Below are 17,546 nucleotides of genomic sequence, written 5' to 3' on the forward strand. Positions count from 1 at the left end.
ATGTGTCCACTTTGATCTCGTACTACCCCGTCTAGACCATGCTCTGGATACCCAGAATCCTCCCAAATGCTATTCAAATGGCCCCAAGCCTGTTTCAGGGAAATTCATTGGCTTTGCCTGGTGTCTGTTCTCTCAAAGACCAGCCTTTCTCCTAGTGTATGCACTCCCAGGCCTGAGTGATGATTAATGGTGGTTATATGTGTGGGTAGGGTGTTTGTGGCATTTGTATATGCAGGCTGGGGTGTTCACATATGTATGTGCAAAATCCCTTATGGTGCAGGGCAGATCTGGCCATGGGAAGAGAAGGGGACAGGATGGGGAGGGTTTCTGCCCACTCTGCCATGTTCTAGCACTGAAGTCCTAAGAGCGAGAATTCTAGATTTGAACCTGAACTTCTAGCACTTTGTGGTTACATACTTGTCGAGGTAGAAGAGAAGATTTTATTTAATCGTGTTTAGCCTAGTGTGTAACCTCTCTCTGTACTCTTGTGTGGATCCCACAAATGACAGGGGCACGTGTGCTTGACGAGAAACTTCAGTGAAGATCAGATTAGATAAGGAATTAGAAAAATAGTGCTAGAAACCTGGGCACTCTTAAGAAACAAGGCTCATTTCTTTTTCTCCCTCCTTGTATATTAACCCATTCCCAAAGGTTTCTGAATGTAATTCAAGAATTGACATATCTGGCGAGGAAAAGGAGCCTGGATTTCCTTTACCCAAGGGAAGGAATCCAGCGCCTTTCTCTGCCAGCCTCTCCCTCACTTTCAACCCACTCACCTCCAAGTCCAAAGTGTCCTGCAGCTGCTGGGTTAGAGATCGGTGCAGTTCTGTTCTCTCTTGGCCCTGTTTCCATTTCTGTTGGATGATGGACAGGTCCAGTGATTTAACCTTCCTGCCCATGGGATTCTTCTGAAACAGACTCTTTCTTGCTCTGCTCTTTCTTTGCCAGAAGGTCTCATCCTTGGCTGAATGGGCTTCCTTACTGGTGGCTTGTAAACCCCACAGCTGTCTCTTTACCTGTGCAGGGTCTGTGCTCCACTGTAGATCTGCTCTGGGCAGAGAACGTGTGCAACAGGGGTTAGAATCCAGAGTTTCTGATGGTTCTTGCAATGTGGACATCCCCTGCTGTGTTTCCTCTTTAAAGCAGAGGGCACATGGACAGGAAGAAGTGGGCAGCTTTGTACCCCTGATGGGGGACACAGGATCTCCCTGTGGGACTGGCCCAAACCCAGGGTCTTGCTGGAGGACCAACTTCTCTCCTCGCACTCTGTCCATCACTTCCCACACCACCTGGTCTAAACTGTTCCTTTTGGGGGTGTGGTCAGGTGGTGATAGCCTATCTCGTGGGCATGTGTACAGGCACATTTTGGAGATGGCTTTCCGGAGGCGCTCTCTGGGTGAGTGTGGTTCAGGTTCTGGGGCCAGAATCTTGATGGATGGCACATCAGTTGGGTTGCAATTCCAGAACATGTGGGACGGTGTGAACTTTTGGACAGGGGTCTTAGATACGTAGGAGTAGAGACAGAAGAAGGCATCGGCGGTGACGGCCAGTGTTTGCACTTGCTTAAACCTGCCTGAGTGCAAGGGTTGAAGATGGTGAGTCTAGGGGTCATCAGCAAATTACTTCTTGAATCTTTCCCTTCAATAGTCTTCCTAAAACTCAAAATTCAGAAAGAAAGTGCCATTTTCTCTACCAGCATTTCTCCCATTTAGATTTCTGACACCCAGGATTCTCTTTCTTGACCTTCTTGACTTTTTGACTCCCTATCCCAAATAGTCCAAAAATTAATTCTATACGGGATGAAAAACTTTTCTGTATCTTGATTTAGCATATCCTTTCTGCTGTCAGTATACAATGGTCTCTATCACTGTGTTTGCCTTAGATGACAAACATGACTAAAAAGGGCAAAACTAACATTATTTTCTTAGCAAGAAAACTTTAGGGTTACAGAAGTCTTCTTTGATAGCAGCAAATTTGAGGGATAGCAATTACTAGGCAATGAACAGGGGTAGAGAAATTTAGATGGACTATATCATTTCTGCTAGACTTTTCTTCTCAATGTGTGGCCAGTAGTCCAGTAGCATTGGCATTACTTGGGAATTTATTGTAAATACAGACTCTCAGGCTGTATTCCACACATTTTAACATTATCCTTCAGTAATTCATACATACACCCATGTTGGAAAAGCACTGTGATAAACCATATATCCATTAAACTGTAAAAGGCAAGAATCATGTTTCTCTTGCCTAGCTGCTGTTCTTCCAGAATTTAACAACTAATTATGTACTTGGTACATAAAATAAATTCAATAAATCATCCTCAATCTTTAGTGTGCATAAGAATCATCTAAAGTGCTTGTGCAAATACTCCAACTCAAAATCCTTGTTCCAGCAGGTGGAGCTCAGAAGCGTAGTTTTACCAAGTTTTTAAGTTGAATCTGTTACAAAGAATCTGAAACAGCACTATCAGAAACACTATGTTGGGGGGCTGTAAAAGAATATAATTTGAAATATATTGTAACATATAGAATAAAATAGAGTCTTTTATCCCTCATCCAGGGAGAGAAGCCCTCTCATATCTTTCCTTAGTATGGAATTGGGACAACTTAAATCATTGTTTCCCTAGATGTGGTCTAAGGATTATACATAAGAATCATCGGTGTGCTTACTTAAAATAAATATTCCTGAGCCCTTCCTTCTCTGGAAGAAAAGCCTAAGAATATGAATGTTTTATTAACTCCTGCACAATTTAACATAATTAACAGAACCACTGCCCTAAATGGAAATGATTTTAATGTAGTGGCTATAAATGGGGAACATTCAATAATTCCAAATGAGAAATAGAAAATGGGGACAAGATTTAAAGACACTGTTCCTATTTGATTCAGTTAAAAGAGAGAAGATCTAGGGGCTTCCCTGGTGGCGCAGTGGTTGAGAGTCCGCCTGCCGATGCAAGGGACGTGGGTTCGTGCCCCGGTGCGGGAAGATCCCACATGCCGCGGAGCGGCTGGGCCCGTGAGCCATGGCCGCTGAGCCTGGGCGTCCGGAGCCTGTGCTCCGCAACGGGAGAGGCCACAACAGTGAGAGGCCCGCGTACTGCAAAAAAAAAAAAAAAGAGAGAGAGAGAGAGAGAGAAGATCTAAAGAAAGTAATAGTGATATGAAGTCTCTTGAAGACAATTTCTCCAAGAGAGAGAAGCTGAAGTCAAAGTTCTCTATCTTCAATGAAGACAGCATAGGAAGAAATAGACACAAGAGACAAAGGGTCGAGTGAAGCTGACCAAGAGAAAGTAGTATTCAGAGCCACTGATCCCTGCTGTGAATGACTGGAGGCTGGGAGAGAAGTTGAGCATATATCTGTGGTAACACTCACTGGCCAGCATGAGGCACGGGTCTTCCATCTCAATCCTCCGCACCTGGGACTTCAGGAAGAGCTGGAAATCAATGCCTTTGGCCTGAGACGGGGTGGTGAAAAATCGGGCAGGAATTCGAGAAGTGTCTTTGTGGTCCTCCTGGCCAAAGCCCAGACTGAAAAGGACATCTTCTGCATCTTCTTGCACCTTGTCTAGAATCTCTGAGATGCTGCAAAGAGGGGGTTTGGGTAAACAAGCAAAGCTTTGAGACACAGGGTAATACAGAGTATCTAATAAAAGTGTCAGGAGACTGAGATACCTTTCTGGCCATTTCTCCATCTACCACTGTGACTGAGAAAAGCTTTCACTTCTCTGAATCTAAACTCTCTGTCTGAAACATGGGAATTACAATCTCGCCCTGGTTTAAAAATTGAACGAGATTCTGTCATGACTACAGTGATTACAGATGAATGAAAATTTGCTATGAGAGGGATCTGAAAAATCAAAAGCAGTCTAGATGCAAAGGAACCTTGCAGTTGTGTTATTAACCTGTCAGTTCCCACTTGCACATACTATGATACAGCTGGCTTTTGCCAAACGCTTTGTAACTTGCTACCCAGCTTGTGCCAGTGGCTGTGTGGAACAACCAGGCAATGAGTGTGTAAGGAACATAAAACTCATTTTATTCTCAACCTGAGGATAAAATTTTATCTATACAGGTATGCTCAAAACCTGATTTTGAGAAGTAGGCCCCTTTACAGCACAATTTCAGGACAGAAGTCCTGCATTACAGACCAAACACTTTCTCTCTGTCTCTGTCTCTCTGTCTCTGTCTCTCTCTCGGTATGGCACCAACATATGTCTACATCCAAAGCTTGGTAGCACCAAGCTGGGTGACACTAGAGCTCACCAACTATGTGTTCCAAACAACAATATGGGTAGGGGAGCTGTGAATTATTTGAGGCTTTGACTAATCAAAGAGAGTAACAGTTACTCTCTTCAGAAAGGATGCTGAGCTTTTTGATCCAAATCGAGACCATCTTATTCAAGTAATAGCTGGATAATTGGAATCCCTGGATCTATTCTCGTGCATTCCTCCTAACTGCCAATTTTATCCTCATGATCCTAAGTTTCCTTTATCTGAATTGTGGGCATAAGACTAGATCACCGAGGAGGGGGGAGATCAAGGTGGCAGAGAAGGAAGATGCTGAGTTCACCCACCCCAACGAACAGATCAAAAATACATCTCCATGAGGAGCAACTCTCGCTGAAAACACATTGGAGACTGATACACTCTTACACAGCCAAGGCTGTAAAGCAAGATCTACATGGAACTGGGTAGGAAGAGAATAGAAACAGTCAGGTCAGGACCTGCATCCCTGCAAGGGGACACAGAGGAAGAGGAGGATTACATGGGCTCTGAGATCCTCCCTTGGGAGTGGGCGGTTCAAACCACAAATTGGGCAACCCAGCCCTAGGGTCTGGGCAGAGAAGTCCCATTAGCTGGCTTGAAAACCAGTGGGACTAACAGGAGGGCTGCAGGAACCCTAGACTCTGCTCACGAAGAGAGCGCACTTGCTCGCTGACTCCCTGAGACAAGGAGGAGGAAGCAGAGTGAAAGCACCTTGGCTCTGGCCAGCTTCCTGCAACCCACACGGGGCACCCACTCTAGTCCCTCTTGCTCCATGGTGCTGCTCTCCACTGGGGTGAAGGCTGCCATTACTGAGAAGAGTGTGTAGCTGTGGGCGATGGAGCTGGCTTGGACCTGGCGCTACATCTGAACCGGGCGATGGCAGCCATTACTGGCGCTCCCAGCAGAGGCAGATGGAGAGCGGTCTGGAACTCTGACTCGAGCCCCAATGGGCCCTTGCTTGCAATGGGCACCTGCCCCGGCCCTTCTTGCTCCAGCCCTGCTCCCCTCTGGGGCGTAGGTACCAATGCTGGGATGCAGGAGAGCACACACTCAGAGGGAATGGAACCAGCTCAGACCTGATCCTCAGGAATTCTGCTCCAACAACTTAGGACACAATCTTGCCCTGGATAGGGTGCTGTGAGCCACTGAGCACAGGAGAAGCCCTGGGTCACACCAGGCTCTGGTTCTAGCCCTTCCATCTCCAGCTACAGCTTCCACTAAGGTGATAGCTGCCAGCACACCACGGGGGGAAGAGGTGACTTGTGTCCACTTCAGACCCGGTTATAAAGCTATAGTCATCAGAACAGTTTGGTACTGGCACAAAAACAGATATATAGATCAATGGAACAGAATAGAGAGCCCAGAAAAAAAAACCATGCACTTATAGTGCATGATAAAGGAAGCAAGAGTATACAATGGGGAAAAGACTGTCTCTTTAATAAGTGGCGCTGGGAAATTGGACAGCTACATGCAAAAGAATAAGAAAATTTTCTCACCCTGTATAAGAAAATAAACTCAAAATGGGTAAACACTGTTCCATAAGAACAGAAGTCATAAAACTTCTAGAAGAAAACACAAGCAGAATACTCTGACATAAATTGTAGCAATTTTTTTTGGATCTCTCACATAAGGCAAAGGAAACAAAAGCTAAAATGGACAAATGGCACTTAATTAAACTTAAAGCCTTTTGCACAGCAAAGGAAATCACTGATAGAATGAAAAGACAACTTACTAAATGAGAGAAAATATTTTCAAATGATATGACTGATAATGGGTTGATATCCAAAATGTATAAATAGCTCATACATCTCAATATCAAAAAACAAAGAATGTAATTAGAAAATGGGCAGAAGACCTCAACAGACATTTTCCCAAAGAAAACATACAGATGGCCAGTAGGCACATGAAAAGATGCTCAACATTGCTAATTATTAGAGAATTGAAAATCAGAACTACAATGAGGTATCATCTCACACCAGTCAGAATGGCCATCATCAAAAAGTCTACAGGGCTTCCCTGGTGGCGCAGTGGTTAAGAATCCGCCTGCCAATGCAGGGTACATGCGTTTGATCCCTGGTAGGGGAAGATCCCACATGCCATGGAGCAACTAAGCCCGTGTGCCAAAACTACCGAGCCTGCACTCTAGAGCCCATGAGCCACAACTACTGAGCCCGCATGCTGCAACTACTGAAGCCCATGCGCCTAGAGCCTATGCTCCACAACAAGAGAAGCAACTGCAATGAGAAGCCTGCGCACTGCAATGAAGAGTAGCCCCGCTCGCCACAACTAGAGAAAGCCCATGTGCAGCAATGAAGACCCAACACAGCCAAAAATAAATTTTTTAAAAAAGTCTACAAATAATAAATGCTAGAGAGGGTGTGGAAAAAAGGGAACCCTCCTACACTGTTGGTGAGAATGTAAATTGTGCAGTCACTATGTGGAACAGTATGGAGATTCCTCAAAAACACTAAAAACAGAGTTACCATATGATCCAGCAATCCTACTCCTGGACAAATATCCAGAAAAGATGAAAACTCTAATTCGAAAGATACATTCACCCCATTGTTCATAGCAGCACTATTTACAACAGCCAAGACATAGAAGCAACTTAAATGTCCATCAACAGATGAATGGATTAAAAAGATGTGGTATATATATATACAATGGAATATTACTCAGCCATAAAAAAGAAAAAACTAATGCCATTTGCAGCAACATGGATAAATCTAGAAATTATCATACTAACTGAAGTAAGTCAGACAGAGACAGATAACTATCATATGATATTACTTATATGTGGAATCTAAAAAAATGATTCCAATGAACTTATTTACAAAACAGAAATAGACTCACAGACATAGAAAACAAACTTAAGGTTACCAAAGGTGATAGCAGAGGATGGGGAGAGATAAATTAGCAGTTTGCAATTAACACATATACACTACGATATATAAAACAGTAAACAATAAGGACCTCCTATACAGCACAGGGAACTATACTCAACATCTTGCAATAACCTATAATGGGAAAGAATCTGAAAAAGAATATATATATATATATATATATATATATATATATATATATATACACACACACATATATATGTATATATATATATATATATCTGAATCACTTTGCTGTACACCTGAAGCATTGTAAATCAAATATACTTCGAAAAAAAATTTTAATGCATATATTTGGGTCTCACCTCCAGAGATTCTGTGTTAACTGAACTGGGGTGTTGTCAGGGCTAAGGTTCAGTAAAGACAAATCACTAAAGATAGTTAATAGCTAATAAGGTCTCAAATTCAAACTTGACTCCAAATTCCAAACAATTTTTATTATAGTACACTAGTTTTCATCACTTTCCATCTTGTTTTAAAGTTATTTGTGTGTGTATTTTGTTCACCCTATAGGTTTGGTGGGCTCCTGGGAGCAAACTCTTTGTCTGCTTCATCTTCAAATTCCAGACAGTGATTGCCTGGCCTGCATTTGGGGGTACAAAATTATCTGAATGAATCAATATTTTATTGCCTCAATCAACCAATCAATCAATCAATTTATTGATTGTTTACTGAGTACTTATAAGTCCAGGAACTCTAATGGTACCAATACTAGACCTCCTGCGGTACAAGGTTCAGGAGAGGAGACACCTGTATTTTACACACAGCATCCAGCTCTGAGCAGTAGATTCCTCTGCATCCCTACTATTCTTGAAGCAAATATTGTTATGCTTGTCAAGTATGTGACTACATAAAAGCTCTAGTAGTATATCCCAGAAAAAAACTGGCAATGGTTCTTAGTTCCATTCTCTTCTACCTCTCATCTTCCCTGCCCTTACACCCCTGCCAAACTTGGCACTTACCTTGAACTAGTCTTGTTGCTCCCACCCGTCATGCTGCTGGAAGCCAAACTGCAGCCAAGATCCAGTAGCTGCCCAGGCCGGGCTGTCTCCAGGAAACTCCTGCAGGGATCAACGCTGAAGTCATACTAATCTTGTGAGCAGTCTGCACCCTGGTTCCTAGACATACCCTACTGGGCATTGTCACTCCCTGTTGGGTAACTTTGAACCATCTAGTGTAAAAACTCAATCTATGGTCTCATTCCTAGTTGGAAATCTCACCCTCTACTGTGAATCTTCACCTCTTTGTTTTTAATTTCTTGGACTCTGACACCCACCCCAGTTCAGTAGGTCTTGAAGGAGACATCATTCAGCCTGGCTCAACTGAACACTTACCTGGAGAAGAGTTTGCTGTTGGCGGCCAACAGTGTGGCTGGACAAGGAACAGAAAGACAAAGAAAAAGTTAGAAGGGAAAATGCAAATCACCTAAGCTGCCCCTCCGAACTTAAAACTCAGCCCCCTCTGTTCCCCTCTGCCACTACTATAGGCCCCTGAATCCCATGAACTCTGTTCTTTATATAAGTATCTGAAGATTATCAAACACAGACCTGGACAAATATAGCTGAGAAAAACTGGCCCTGAGCCTCTGAACTTCTGAACAATGCCTGGTGTCCAGAAAAGAGTTTCTCTGTCCTGAGGAGGACAGAGTCATTCAGGCCCCCAGGCTAGTGTTCCTGCCTCACCACTTGAGTCTCTACGGGTCCCAGAAGACACTGGTAGGTTGCGATACCTCCATCCTTTATCCCAGCCCTTATTTTCCTCCAATGGACTCTCTCTCTTACACCCAGTACTCAGGCTGCCTGGGGCTTCCTATACAGAAAACCATCTCAAAGATGTCTAGGCAGCCACTTTTATGGTGATTTTATATATTCAGGGACCGAAGGAAAGCTCCAATGATGGACCAGTAGATGTCTTGATAGGCTGGTGAGGAAGTATTTCTGGGCATGTGACACTTTCTGAGTTTTCCATTAGATCATATGAGATTGCTCTTTCCCTGCAGATAAGACCCCAGGGACGGGCTGCTTCTTTCTGCAGTTCTCCCCTTCCATTCTATCCTTAATTCATCCAGTAGATAGCCTCTTCCTCAATCCCAACCTCAGAGAGCTGTGCCACTTACCTTCTGCTCCAAGGGTCAAGTCATCTTCAAAGCTGGTTCCATGGCTGGGGCACCCTGTCAAATAATAAGGCAAAGGCTGCAGAAAATCAGGCTTGGACTCACACACACACGCACACACACAATCACACATTTGTATACACATCTACAACCACACAATTACATCATACATCCACATGTTTGAAAAACTACCCCAGCCATACATATACTACCTCAGAAATCACACTCATATTTTGATTTAAAAAAAATCACATAAAAACTCACCTATAATTAACCTGTCCCCTATATCACATAGTCATGTACACAATCCTCTGTCAAAGAATTGGCACATGGGGGTATGCACTCACACATAAACATACATACATAGACACACATATTTTATTTTATTTTGAATTTTTGAATTTTATTTAATTTATTTTTTTATACAGCAAGTTCTTATTAGTCATCCATTTAATACATATTAGTGTATATATGTCAATCTCAATCTCCCAATTCATCCCACCACCACACCCCCGTCACTTTTCCCCCTTGGTGTCCATACGTTTGTTCTCTACATCGACACATATTTTATAAAGCTCGTTTTCCATAGCAGTGGTTGTTAGCTGAGCAGCCACTAACAGAAGATAACCTTTAAGGACTAGTCAGCCTGTGGGCTCTGACCCAATACTTACTCTATCTTCTGGGCCTCCTGCACTGTCTTACGACCACTAATAGGTGTTCTGTAGGCAGTGAAAAGATAGCATCTTACGCACACATACACATGTGCATGTACACACACACACACAGCCGTGTCACTGCCTAAGGTAGAGGAACAAGAGGAGAAAGAACAGAGCCTCTACTTACCGTTGTGGATCGGCTGTCCTGCTTCCTCAAAAAACCCTTCTTCAAAGTATCTAAAAACCAGAAAGAATCCCATAGGCTTAAATCACTACATTTTCGAAAGGCCTTTTCTTCAAATATTTCCCACAAGTTCATGTAATTTTCCAATGAGAGTCAGTAGTATTTAAATTGCTTTTATGTTGAAGAAAATGGAGAGTGATGATTTGACTGACAAATCCATAGAGGTAGTCAGAAGGTGCTGTATTTAATTTTATTTATTTATTTATTTATTTGTTTGTTTGTTCATCACATTTATTCATTTTCATCCTAATTAATAATAAATAGAAGTAGTTAAAGCAGGAATAATGGATTTGAGATTTGTTAGATAACGGATTTGAGAGTTGTTAGAGATCTTGCCAACACACAGACACACAACACAATTTCTTACATAAAATAATTTTACATCTCAAGGAAATTATCCGTATGATACACACACACATATATATGTGTATACATAAAACTTCATAAACTGCCATGGTGCTGTGTTTTAGATTGTGCCGCCATTGTGCCGATAACAGTGTTCCAAGTCAGTTTAGCAATGATTCTTCAGTAGCTAGGAAATAGGGAAGATACGGAAGCAAAACTGGAGAAATATATTTACGGAAGCAGGGGTCTGGGTGCCATAAACTTTCCATCAGAAATAAAAATACTGAAACTAAGAAAAAACTTTTAGGAGGTCATCTTATCTACCTACACCTCCTTCCTTTTCTCTGAGCCCCGTTCTTGCTGAATATCACGTCTTTCAGGAAGCAGCACGAACCAAATCTTGATTAGAGATTACATTTCTACATTTTGAGATATGGGCTTATCAAACATTTACTGTCTCCACAGGAAGAACAATTGGAATTCAGCATACATGGTAGTAAGAAACAACTTAAATGAGGAAGAAACTCGCTGTCTCAAACGGGTGATTGAAGTTGTCTGTGAAAAAGCTTTGAACAGGGACCAGCGCACCTGGATTCCAGTCCTGGCTCCTGGCTGCTGCTATGTTCCCAAATACTAAGTAAGGGGATTTAGATGCCTAGATATTATCATTATCTAAGTTCACTTCAAACACTGACGTGTTGTGAGTTTTATAGCTGTCTTTCCTGAAAGTTTTAAAACTGGAAGTTGCACATGATACTTTTTTTTTTTTTTTTTTTTTGCGGTAAACGGGCCTCTCACTGTTGTGGCCTCTCCCGTTGCGGAACATAGGCTCCGGACGCACAGGCTCAGCGGCCATGGCTCACGGGCCCAGCCGCTCCGCGGCATGTGGGATCTTCCCGGACCGGGGCACGAACCCGTGTCCCCTGCATCGGCAGGCGGATTCTCAACCACTGCGCCACCAGGGAAGCCCTGCACATGATACTTTTAATGTAATCTCAAATGGAGGCTGGAATAGAGAAGAGTTGATCAAGTGAGTTAACAGGGAAACTGACTGGAAAGCATCCATTGGAGCTGGTCTGAAATGAGCCCTCTCCTTTATCAGTCTCCAGAGATCTAGGCACCTCTCAGGCTATTGGAGTATCAGTTCACGAAATGTTTAATAATGAAAATGGGCTTACAGACTCAACATCTGTAGAACGAGCTGTGTTTAATTTTAGAAGATAAATCCCTACATATATAGACATCTTTTGCTGGTACTTTCCTTTCAATAGTGAAAAAATCAACAATATTGTCTAAAATCTGGATTTTTACATGTCCTCATGAGAAAAACTGTACATCAATATATGCTATAAAATGTGGAATGATACTCAAGGTAATTAAGAATGGGTAACTCGGGCTTCCCTGGTGGCGCAGTGGTTGAGAATCCGCCTGCCGATGCAGGGGACACGGGTTCGTGCCCCGGTCTGGGAAGATCCCACATGCCGCGGAGCGGCTGGGCCCGTGAGCCATGGCCGCTGAGCCTGAGCGTCCGAAGCCTGTGCTCCGCAACGGGAGAGGCCACAACAGTGAGGCCCGCGAACCGCAAAAAAAAAAAAAAAAAAAAAAAAAAAAAAGAATGGGTAACTCTAATAAACACAACTAGAACTACAAATACATACTTCTCTTCCTAATATACAATTACATAAAGATATATAATACTACAAACGTGTTAGTATATATAACATTACAAATATTAGTATAAATTAATATTTCCTATTACTATTAAAAAACACTATGATAACAATATAGTCAACTACTAGAATGCTGAGATCTACTGTTGCATTTAATGCTTGTGCTGCAGCTACACAGTAATGCAACTACTAAAGCCTACAATTACTATAACTACATTAAAACACACTACTGTTACACTTCTAGGTATGCAATCAATGGAAATGCCTGTATGCGTTCACCAAAAGAAATAATGTTTATAATAACTCAGAATTGGCAGACCCCCAAAACTCTAGTTATTGTAAAATGGATAAATTGCATGATCAATAGACAATGCTACACAACAATGGAAAAGAATCATCTATTGCTGGAGGCAAACACATGGATGAACATCACAAGCATAATGCTGAACAAAGAAAAGACACATAAGACAGTGCATATTGTATGATTCTATTTATATAAAGTTTAAAAAGTACAAAGTTTATCTTTGATGCTACAAGTCAGGGTATTGGTTACCCTTGGAAGCAGGGCAGTGAACAGAAGGGGACAGAAGGAGCTTCTGGAGTGCTGGTGATGTTCTATTTCAGATTTCATCACTATATTCCCTTTGAGAAAATTCATTGAACCATATATTTAAGACTCGCTTATTTTCCAGTTTATACTTCAACACAATTTATATTGCTATTATTTTATATTTATATGTATACATATGTATATTTATATGTATACATTTATATGTATATTTATATACAGCTTTATTTAGGTATAATTGATAAACAAGGAACTGCACATATTTAATGTGTGCAACTTGAAGAGCTTGGACATATGTAAACACTTGTGATACCATCCATCACCAATCGAACCAACAGACACATCCAACAACTCCCAGAGTATCCTTGTTTCCCTTTGATTTTTTTTTTTTGAAGTAAGAACACTTAATATGAGATTTGCCCTCTTAACAAATTTTGAAGTGCACAATACCATATTGTTAGCTATAGTCACTATGTTGTACAGCAGGTCGCTAGAATTTATTCATCTGGCATAGCTGAAATTTACATCCACTGAGTTGCATGACAATTTATATTAAAAAGAAAAATGCTACTGATATGTATGCTATACTTCAGTAAAATTTACATTAAAAAGTACCACTGATAAAATTCCTTATTTACCCAAAGCAAAATTTAGTAACACAATATTTGTTGGGTGTGCATCCTTCATTTCTATTTTCTAGCTGTGCCCTAGCAGGCATGTCCATAGTCTGTATATGAGGACCAGCTCAGGCTGACCCTTGTGATGGTATGCTCTTCTATGTGTATGTGGAATACACCACAGAAGTATGGACATAGGCCTGGATCTGTTGATCCACGCTCAGCTCCTCTGAACATGGTGGTTTGAAATTTCATGTCCCTCATCCAAGTCCCAGGCCTTTCATGAGTTATTGCTTAGAACATAAAATCAATGACTAGAGACTAGATCCATAGCTGCTCCTCTCCATATTTGCACTGAAAGGTCCCTTAGCATCATTTCAAGTCTGACATAGAAGAGCCAAGCTACTGCTCTTCCTGTATACCCAATTCATAAACAAAGAGTAGGGAGGAGGATTGGACTGTGAGAAGAAGCATGTGGCTATTTTTAGCTTCTTCCAGCAATTTCCATAGATTCTGCCTGCAGAGACTGATGAAATGAAAATTCATTTTAAGGCAAGACAAAAATTTAAACAAATTATTTTTTCTGCCCATTTTGGCCTCCTGCCTCCCCTCTGGTGTGCACTGTGCACCTGCATTATGCATTAACCAGACCTCTGCAATGGCAGAAATATCTGCTCAGCCACAGAGATCAATTTTTCTTCTTCTGGCACCAGCCATGTAATGCCCTAGATGATGATATTTCTTTCTCAATCCTATGTATGGGGTCGTGATGACCCACCTCTCTCCTTGTACGTGCAGACATCTTTGGTGAACTTTATGTACAATTCCAATATGTCATTTCCCTTAAAGATAGTGACTGGTGCAGAACAGACTGGTCAGATGACCTGGGGAGATACAGGGCAGCACCTAATAGAAGTTCTTAGCTTCAATACTTACTGATGACCTATTAATGTTACTAGCTATATTACTTGTAATCTTATTTTTAAAGATTATTTTTTCTTGCATTACCATATGTGTGACTGAGCCTCAGATGAAATTAATGATGATTAGGTGACTTGAAATGATTGATCAAATATGTAGTTCTATAAGATCAATGATAGTGATAGTGTAAGTCTAGATACAGGAAGAAACAGCAAGAGGAAACAATTTCCTGGACCATAACAGACCAGTAAGACAGGTGGTCCAAAGGCTTTTGGCTACTGTTAACAAGCCCTAGTCCAGTAATAGCACATTGAGTGGCCTATCAAAGAAATCCTCACCTGACCTGGGAATAAGCATTCCTAGTGCTATGGGTCATGAAATGCCTCTCAAAGCTTGGTCGAAATTAAGACAGAAAGGGAAGGGATTGTAAAATGAAGACTGTTGCCCACCACCCAGTTTTATAAGAATCAAGTCATTAGCCACTGCAATCGCTGACCTACAATACACCTTGTAGGAATTTCAGGGCAAAGATCAGGAGAAGGCACTTTTGTGCTCTGGGAAAACTGACAGAACTGGCCCTCAGATAGTTAGATACTTTCAGAAGTTTTACTCCCATTCCTTTCTAACTTCCTTCCTTCCTAGAGGTAATCACTGTCCTAAAGTTGATATGTATCATATCTGGACACACTTTTCTGATAAATAAAAGGATATAGATAGATGCCAGGTAAATAGATAGATGGACTTATTTTGTGAAATTTTAAAGTAGCATAAAGCTCATCTTTATAAACTTCATGTAGGGGAGCAAAATTTGCCACCCTGAAATGTCTCTTTGGCATGTGGATTATTTCAAGCTGAAAACAACCAAGGCTCAAAAGACTCAGGAAGAAACTTTGACCTTCTCCCTTAGCTGCCTAAAGAATTTGGATAGAGGGACTGTAACAGGAATAGAGATCTCACTAGAGAATATGAACTAGGTGTGTTAGAAATCAGAGTCTGCTCAGTATCCCATTGTCTTTACATAGTCCAGTAAATGTTTGTTTACCAAACATTTGCTTTTTCATCTCCATGTGAATTGCCTTCCTCCCCTTTGAAGTCCCAAACCACTATCCCCAATATCATCTTTTGTCTTTAGCTGAGGATGGTATTTAAGGTGAGGGTTTCACCATTTTGGTGAGTTACTCAGTTCTCCAGGGTGTCTCCCATGTATACATGTTATTAAACTTTTGTTTGATTTTCTCCTGTTAATCTGTCTCATGTCAATTTAATTCTCAGATTAAAGAATTAAAGAAGAACCTAGAAAGAAGGGTAGAGGAAAATTCTTTCCGCCCTGACGCTCACCACTCACATATTACTACAGAGTATAAAGCACTTGTACACATATATCATTTAAATCTCACAAGAATCTTTTGGAACTTTATTATTCTAGCTCTCCACTTTACAGAAGAGGAGTCTGAGATAGAATTTCAGTTGTTTGCTTACAGCTGGTTATACAGATGGTTAGCACAAGAATTAGGCTCAAATCTTGGAGTCTTTTCACTCACCAGACTACTTTTTCACCATAAATTTTGGTTCAGGGTTTATCTTGGTAGAATATAGGTAGGGAAAGGTGATTTCTGGAATTTACAATCTTGAATTTCTGGGAATTTATTTTTTCAACTAGAATGTAGTATGTTTGCGGTCAAGGAGCAGATTTTAAACTGCTTGGCACCCCTCTAGGCCATTTAGACAATCAGACAGTTAGCAAACTCACAGTCAGTAATAATTATTGACTTGAATTGATAAGACTGAAGAATAGTTAATGGGATAAAGGCAGTAACTGAGCCCACTGTTTCTCCTGTATGTATCTGGAGAAGCATTTTAAATCCTGGGACAGTTCTCACCCACCCAAACCTGCAAACATTACCACCATCCATTTACTTCCCTATATTTTGATTACCCTTAATTAACTTTGAAATTCCAAACCAGATTATGACAATAAAGACATGACATGTTTTGTAAACAACAAAAACACAAAATAAATTCTTCCTGGCCTTACCTCCCAGGGCAGAGTTCAAATAAACAACCTTGGATTATAGAGTGCTATTTATTTCCTACCAAATAAGCCAGGATGGGTTTATTCATATGTTAATAAACAAGTTTAGATGAAAGGCTATGTAAAACTTGAAACATTTCTGAAGAGGAAATAAAGAGTAGGCGGGAGTTATAAGTTCTGAGAATTCATTATCACACAAATGATCACACTTAAATAGGTCACAGAAGCTTTCCCTCCATGTCTGGGTAGACTGAACCTAAAATGGTACAGGCAGAGGGGGTGTAGGGTTTCAAATTTTTAAAGTGTTTCTCAGGAAAGAGGTACTACATTTTGCCTTGAAGTACCAGCTCCAATTCGTCACTGCTTTGAATGACTGGGGTAAACCCTTAGCCCCTCTTCCTGTGTTCTGCAGTAGAAATAAACAACATAATGATTCATAATGAAGAAATACTCTGACCATAAGAACAATTAGGTTTCTAACTCCTCTTTTGTTACACAGTGTAAAACTCCAGTCTGAAGGGAAAAGCAATGGAGCAGGAATCTAGAATTTAGCCCAGTTCTTTCCTGTGGCTACCCATTTCCATCCTTCTTAGTTTTAGACCAGGTCCAGCCTGTACTTCCGATCCTCACCCTAACTTGGTCTCAGCCCAGAGATGCACTGGATTTATAGCCCCAATCCCCACACTCACCCCAAATCTTTATACTCCCTTCTCCCTTATTTCAACCTCACTTCTAATCATTAAGCCCAATTAAAATTCATGTCCCTGCTCTCTGAGTTCTCGAGTCAGAGCCTGTTAGCACACCCAACCATTAACCACGCTCAGTCCAGCTGCCTCGCCAGCACTTACCCACAATCCTGCAGCCAGTCTTCAATCTTGTTGATTGGATTCCCTAGAAAAGCCAGACATCAGATCACCGTGGAAACTGAAGGAAATCAGAATTCCTCCCTGAAATTCACCCCATTCCACAAACTTATCATTATATAAGCCACCTCATGACTCCTTTTTCTTCCCATAAAACTTTTCTTTAAGATAAAAGAGGAATATACCCGTGTATAAAAATAGTGGATATTTCTTCTCTCTCTGCCTCTGTGCCCCCTTTCTCCCAGAAACTTATAAAATACCCTAAGGTTTGGGAACAGGAATAGATCCTTCTCTTTAAAAAAGAAAAGAAAAAACCAAAAAGAAAAAAAAAAAGCACAATTTTGCATTT

At 41.2% G+C, this 17,546-nt stretch overlaps 1 protein-coding gene across 1 annotated transcript in view; it reads right to left on the minus strand.

Moving 5' to 3' along the window:
- TESPA1 (thymocyte expressed, positive selection associated 1) overlaps positions 1-17,546 on the minus strand; it is a 44,530-nt gene that overhangs the window by 16,095 nt on the left and 10,889 nt on the right. The window contains exons 3-9 of the mRNA XM_059081478.2: positions 17,183-17,225; positions 10,125-10,174; positions 9,285-9,338; positions 8,503-8,539; positions 8,131-8,229; positions 3,373-3,581; positions 777-1,573 (exon numbers count right to left, since the gene is read on the minus strand). Of these exons, the coding sequence (XP_058937461.1) occupies positions 777-1,573; positions 3,373-3,581; positions 8,131-8,229; positions 8,503-8,539; positions 9,285-9,338; positions 10,125-10,174; positions 17,183-17,225 (1,289 nt within the window). The remainder of the gene's footprint in view (positions 1-776; positions 1,574-3,372; positions 3,582-8,130; positions 8,230-8,502; positions 8,540-9,284; positions 9,339-10,124; positions 10,175-17,182; positions 17,226-17,546) is intronic.

Source organism: Kogia breviceps, chromosome 12, assembly GCF_026419965.1.
Source record: "Kogia breviceps isolate mKogBre1 chromosome 12, mKogBre1 haplotype 1, whole genome shotgun sequence".
In the NCBI taxonomy this organism is placed as follows: domain Eukaryota; kingdom Metazoa; phylum Chordata; class Mammalia; order Artiodactyla; family Physeteridae; genus Kogia; species Kogia breviceps.